General features: G+C 57.7%; 2 protein-coding genes across 2 annotated transcripts in view; one reads left to right on the top strand and one right to left on the bottom strand.

Annotated features, from left to right (window-relative positions):
• Positions 1-1282: 1282 nt before the first annotated feature.
• GUITHDRAFT_121943 (hypothetical protein) lies at positions 1283-5177 on the top strand (the record flags this gene model as incomplete). Its single annotated transcript, XM_005818793.1, has 11 exons — positions 1283-1408; positions 1453-2097; positions 2148-2214; positions 2269-2374; positions 2660-2831; positions 3044-3124; positions 3175-3216; positions 3267-3317; positions 3515-3628; positions 3744-3944; positions 4095-5177. 11 exons carry the CDS (start codon positions 1283-1285, stop codon positions 5175-5177), a joined length of 2688 nt encoding a protein of 895 aa, XP_005818850.1.
• Positions 5178-5458: 281 nt separating this feature from the next.
• Positions 5459-6029, bottom strand: part of GUITHDRAFT_121944 (hypothetical protein) — a gene marked incomplete at both ends in the record, with an annotated part of 872 nt that continues 301 nt past the window's right edge. Inside the window, 2 exons of the mRNA XM_005818794.1 lie at positions 5459-5516; positions 5602-5942. Of these exons, the coding sequence (XP_005818851.1) occupies positions 5459-5516; positions 5602-5942 (399 nt within the window). The remainder of the gene's footprint in view (positions 5517-5601; positions 5943-6029) is intronic.

A 6029-nucleotide genomic window follows, 5' to 3' on the forward strand; every position in this document is an offset into this window, starting at 1 on the left:
CAGGAGCAGGAGCAGGAGCAGGAGGACGAGGACGAGGACGAGGACGAGGACGAGGACGAGGACGAGGACGAGGACGAGGACGAGGTGCTGATGATGTTCTTACTCTGTTGCTCTTCTCCTTCGCTTCTTCCAATCACAACCAAGAGCGCATGTGCCCTCAACCCACCCTCACCCCCACCAATACCAATCAATCACCTCACCCCCAAATTTTCCACATATACCCACCCATTTGACTCAGAGGAACGTACCCCCACCCCCTCAAGTCCTCGCATTTAAGTAGGCTGAGGCAGGCTGCTTCTTGAAACTTTTAGAAACTGGAATTTTAATTCAAATGTTTTTTCAAAAGTATCTATCAAATTTCAGATTTCGTGGGGCCCAAATACAGAAAACAATTTCTTGGAAGACTACCGGTACTTTAGCCATGTATAGGTGGTCAAGGGTGGGATAGAGGGGGGTGGGTTTGGCCGGTGGTGGCCTGGTACTGCTGGGGTCATTGAGGGGGTAGGGTAGTCATCGGGTTTAAGAAAAGTGGGGGAGGCTGGCAGCACCTTGCAATACAGGGGTACCATGTGGGTGGGTGAGAGATTTGAGGTGGTAGGGGGTACTCGTTCACAGAATTGCTGGATAAAGAGGGGGATAATACCAGGTAAAGAGGGGGTACATTTGTACAAGGGGTGTTACAACAGGGGGGTAGGGGTGATGAAAGTTATTTTTCTCGGATGGAGACGACCCTGTGAAGGTGGGGTAGGGGGTACTTTGACAGATCAGTCGCTTGACGGTCACGATGGCGCCGCATGGCGAGGCGGCCGCGCGAAAGACGGAGAGGGGAAGGGGGAGAGAGAGAAGAGGGATCGAAGATGGTGATAGGAAGAGAAGGGAGAGGGTCACAGTGACTTGCCCGCCGGGAAAAGGGGAGGAGGAGGAAGAGAGCCGGAAGGATTGCAGGCAGGCAGGCAGGCAGGCAGGAGACTCGGCGAAGAAGCAGAATGCACGGTAAACAAGAAGACCAAGAGGAAGATGAGCAGTCCTGATTTAGAAGAGAATCTGCCCGAGAGAAGCACTTGCAGTCACATGAGGTTTCACTCGTGTGACACTTGCATCGTGTGTATGTTATGAATGCTGTTGCCATGATTGTTATGACTTCCCAAGGGTACAAGGGCAGCAGCTTGAAGGCTCTTCTCTGAATGTTAACTGACCTCCTGTATGATTCCATGATCAGGGAAACCAACGCGAGGGCCCGAGCTGCTACTGGCGAGCAGGGGCTGAGGAGGAGGACGGCATCATGGCGGCTGTGATGATGGGGATCCGACATGGTCGTGCCAAGAAGAACGAGGAAAACGACGAGAGTGCCGCCAAGCTGCCGCAAGCGAGCGAGTGCAGCCTCGTGTCGGAGTTGGGACGACAAGTAGTGAGGTGAAACACTCGCTGCTGTTCCTCTTGGGTTGCTGACAGGGCTCGTCGCTCAGTCCTGTGGGAGTGACGTGGCAGAAGAGGAGGGTTATGCTCTCCCAGACGCGGATCAACTTCGGCAAGACAGACTCGGACCTGCTGATCGACTTCATCCCCCTCGTCGAGGTCAAGTCGGTAGTGCAGAATGTCAGGAAGCGGCACGACGACCAAGGAAGTCTCAAGCAACAAGACCGCGACGGGCGACGTTCGAAGAAGTTCAAGAAGGCTGACATGCAGTTCTCCGACCAGATCTACTTCGCGGGTGACGACGAGGAGGAGGACGAGGAGGAGGAGCCTAACGTTTTCACCGTCTACACCATCCCCAACGGGCAAAACTCTGGGAGGCCAACCGTGCTGCGAGCTGGTGACAAGCAGGAGCTGGAAAAGTGGCTGGCTGGGATCGAACAGGCGAAGAAGGTGGCAGAGAGGATTGAGTTGGCGAAGGGAGACGTGGGGATGTTGGCCCGGGAAAGGAGGTTGGCGCGGGAGCTGTACGAGAGCTTCGGCTTCCAGCTCGCCATCGGCCTCGTCATCCTCTTCTCCTACGTCGCTTCCCTGGCGAACGCGCAGCTGCTGCCGGAGAGCGGAAGCGACATGGACAGAAATTTCAGGATCATTGAGCTCGCCGTCACAGCCGTCTTCACTCTGGTGCTGCTTGCTTACTTACCGACCTTGACCCCAGCTGAGCGTGGAGGCAGGAACTGGTCGTTAACCTTTTCGGGCACTGGTTCAACAAATTCTTCCGGGACGGATGGAATGTGTTCGGTGAGGAGGCGACGACAAAGCTCTCCTCCTGACCCTCCCCCTGCCCCCCCGCAGATTTTGTTGTCGTCATTCTCGCGCTGGCTTCGGTCATCTTTGACCAGATCCCTGCGATCAACGTTCTCCGTCTTGTCCGAGTCTTCAAGATGGTCAGACTGTTCAGGTTGTCCTCTCCTTGTCATGTTGCATTGCTCCTCTTCCTCCTCCCCCTCCTCCTCCTCCTCTCCCCGTCCACCAGCTCATTCCCATCCTCCTGCTTATTCTCTCCATTTCTCCGTCCTCGTCGCTGACATTCTCAACAGGATGCTCACATCCCTCAGAATGCTTATCAACGCTCTCTCTGCTTCAGGCATCTCCTCCTCCTCCTGCTCCTGCTCCTGCTCCTCCTCTGCCTGTCCACACAGCCTACCCTTTTCGTCTTCTGCTTCTCTGCCTCATCTCGCACCAGCATCAGTCCCTTTCTCGTTCTGCTTGCCTCTGACTCGCCGCTAGTCATCCCTGTCCTCAACGCCTTCTGCATCCTATGCCTCGTCACTTCCATTTACGCTGTCCTTGCTACCAACCTATTCGGTGCTACCAGCCCAGACTTCTTCGGTAACTTCGGCAGATCCATGTTCACTGTACGTCCCTACCCCTCCCTCCCTCCCCCTCCCTCCCTCCTCCTCCCTCTCCCTCCCTCTCCCTCCCTCCCTCCCTCCCTCTCTCTCCCTCCCTCCCTCCCTCTCTCTCCCTCCCTCACTCACTCACTCACTCCCTCCCTCCCTCGCTCACTCACTCACTCTCTCCCTCTCCCTCACAATGTCCTCCTCCATGCCTGATGTCCCTGTTGCAGTTTTTTCAGGTGGGAACCGGCGACGCCTGGGCGTCTATAGTGACTCGATCTCTGCTCCTCAACGACAAGAATGAGGGATGGGTGAGGGAGGAAGGAGGTGGTGGTGGCAGAATTCTGACAAGTTCCGTTAGATCATGCTGTTCTTCGTGTCCTACGTGCTGGTCGTCGGGCTGGTAGGGAGCGATCGGTTCCTCCCCTCCTCTCCTCTCATCCTCCTCGTCAGGTTCTTGTCAACATCGTTGTCGCCGTCCTCCTCGATGAATTCATCACGACGGTGGAGCGAGAGAAAAGTGAGAAGGCAGCAAGATTGCGGCAAATAGAGCAGGTCCAACCCCTGTTCCTTCCTTCGCTGCCCAGTCTTCCCGCATTTCTGCATTCTCCTCCTCCTCTTGCCCTCTATTGTCACCATCATTGCCTTCCCCTGCTTCTCTCTTCCTCCTGCCTTCACGACTTCCTCTGACCAAACAGCAGGAGCGAACTCTCTCTGCATCTCGAGCGGAGGCGCCGCTGGACCCGCTCATTGCTGGTCTCGTCGGCTTCACGTCCGAGCAGGATCTCTCCAACAAAATCTCCGCGCTCTATCAGGTGAGCCCGAGGACGCGAACACTCGAGGGAAGGATGCAGCATACAGATAGAGGAAGGGAGAGGAGGGGGAGCGGGCAGCAGGGGTGTTAGTGGAGTAGCTGATGCGGACGAGCAGCGGCTGGACGTGGATGAGTCAGGGGCGGTAGACCTGCAGGAGCTCAACGTGGGGCTGAGAAAGCTGAACCTCTCGCGCTCCGTCGCTCTCTCTCCCGACGACTTCGAGCTGATCACCCAAGGTGGAGCCCTGCTGGACGAGGACGGCGAGCTGGGACCCCTGGGGTTCGAGACCATGATCAGAACTCAGCTGGCGCAGTTTGTGAGGAGGAAGGTGAGCAAGCGCAGGAGGAGGAGGAGGAGGAAGGAGAAAGAGGGGGGGAAGGAGGAGGGAGACAGAGGGGAGGGAAGGAGGGAGGGGCAGGAAGAGAAGAGAGGAGGAGGGAGGAGGGAATCATTGACTTTGACTAAGGTGGTGAATGCGATGACGAGCGTGGAGGACGAGAACTTACAGCAGCTTTTCTTCGCCGTCAAGATGCTCATCTCCTTCGTGGATCAGATGGAGAAGAAGGACGTGGGGGCGAGCGCGATGAAGCAGACGAAGACGAGAAAGCAGATCCTCGACAAGCTCTTCAAGTCTAGCATGTGCACCTCCTTTGCCGCATGGAAGAGCGCGGTCTTCGATCCACAGGAGGAGGAGGAGGAGGAGGAGGAGGAGGCGAAGGAGAAGGGGGAGAAGTCAAAGGACTGCTGCATGAACTTGGAGAGCAAAATCTCGAGCATGCAGCAGCAGCTGGACAGGATGGTGGAAGACGAGGAGCAGGTAAAGTCGCAGCTGGGAAAGATTCTGTCGATCCTCGAGAAGGGCGAGCACAAACCTGCTCCTCACTCCGTCTTCGTCCTCCCTCCCGAGCCCCGCAGCCTCCCGGTGATCAATCGAGGACAGGGAGGGGAGGGAGGGAGAAGGGAGGGAGGGAGCGGGGGCAGGAGGGGCTCCAAGGATGTGGAGGTGAGAAAGGGAGCTCGAAGGAACGGGAGGAGCAGGACGGACCTGGGGGATCATCAGACGCAGATCATCATGGAGAACGGACACTGCTATTTCTCGGGGAGAAGGAACGTCCCGCTGCCGGAGGAGGAGGCGGGAGAGAGGAGGAGGAGGAAGGACAGCGGCTCTCAACTCTCGACGCCTCGCGACGGTTGTGGGCGCGTCCTCATCAAGATCCCCTGGACGAGCCTCACCCAGCAGGCCGTGAGCAAGGAACATGCTCGTAGTCAACCCCAGCTCCTCCCCAGCGACTGCAGGGACTCGTCGGTGTCGCTCCTCCTCCTCGACAGCAAGTTCGTCTTCCTCGAGGCCTTCCAGGGCGTCGCCTCGGCTGTTCAGGAGACGAGAGTCCAGCTGGGGGCAAGCTGGGAGGAGAGCTGTGCAGCTGCGATGGAGGAGATGGAGTGGAGGCTGATGAGGGAGGAGGAGGTTGACCTGCAGCAGAACATCTTCGTTGACCTCTCCTCCTCCGATCTCCTCGTCCATCGTCGCTTCTATATCGGCATGTGAGGATCAACCCTGACCTCTTTCCCCTGCCCCCTTCTCCTCCTCTCCTTCCTTCCCCTCTGAGAGCTTCTCAGGCCCGCGGACTCACGGTTGGCATCGCGCGCGAGGTCAGCGGTGATGGAGGAGGGGGTGATCCTCGTCGACTCTCACGCCCTCCTCCTCCACGAGTCCACTCGCCTCGCCCTCCTCCGCTCCCTCCTCCTCTTCGACCCCCTCACCCCCCGACCCTCTTGACCCTCCACCCAGACCACCCCTCCTCCCTCCTCTTCTTCATCTTCACTTTATTAGTTTCTATCGTTAAACGTTGAATCCCCACGTGGCTCGAAGAAGTTCCACGAGCTCCTGCAAGGTAAGTCAGTGAGGACAGCACCACCACCACCACCACCACCACCACCAGCAGCAGCAGCAGGGAGGAGGGAGAGGGAACCTCGTCGTTAAGTTGGTATCCAGCCACCACATCAGCGTAATAGAGGAGAAGGTCCTTGACCATGACAGCTCCTCTAACCTCCTCCATCGCATCTTCAAGATCCCTGGGATACTGTCATGGACCTCCTCCTGCTCCTCCACATCCTCCTGCTCCTCCTGCTTCTCCTGCTCCTGCTCCTGCTCTTGCTGCTGCTCCTGCTCCTGCTCCTCCTCCTCCTCCATTTCTCCGCTCACCACCTTAGGGTGTCGAGCAGCCCGGTATCTGCCCAGCAGCTCCTCCAGCTCGATCGCTCCCGTGCGGAACGTCGGGTCCTCAAGGGACTCGAAGAGACTGACAACCGCCTAAGAGAAGAGTGAGAAGAAGAGGGAGAGGGAGGGAGGGAGGGAGGGAGACAGAGAGGGAGAGAGAAGAGGGAGGGAGGGAGGGAG

The sequence above is a fragment of the Guillardia theta genome (genome assembly GCF_000315625.1).
Source record: "Guillardia theta CCMP2712 unplaced genomic scaffold GUITHscaffold_267, whole genome shotgun sequence".
Classification (NCBI taxonomy): domain Eukaryota; class Cryptophyceae; order Pyrenomonadales; family Geminigeraceae; genus Guillardia; species Guillardia theta.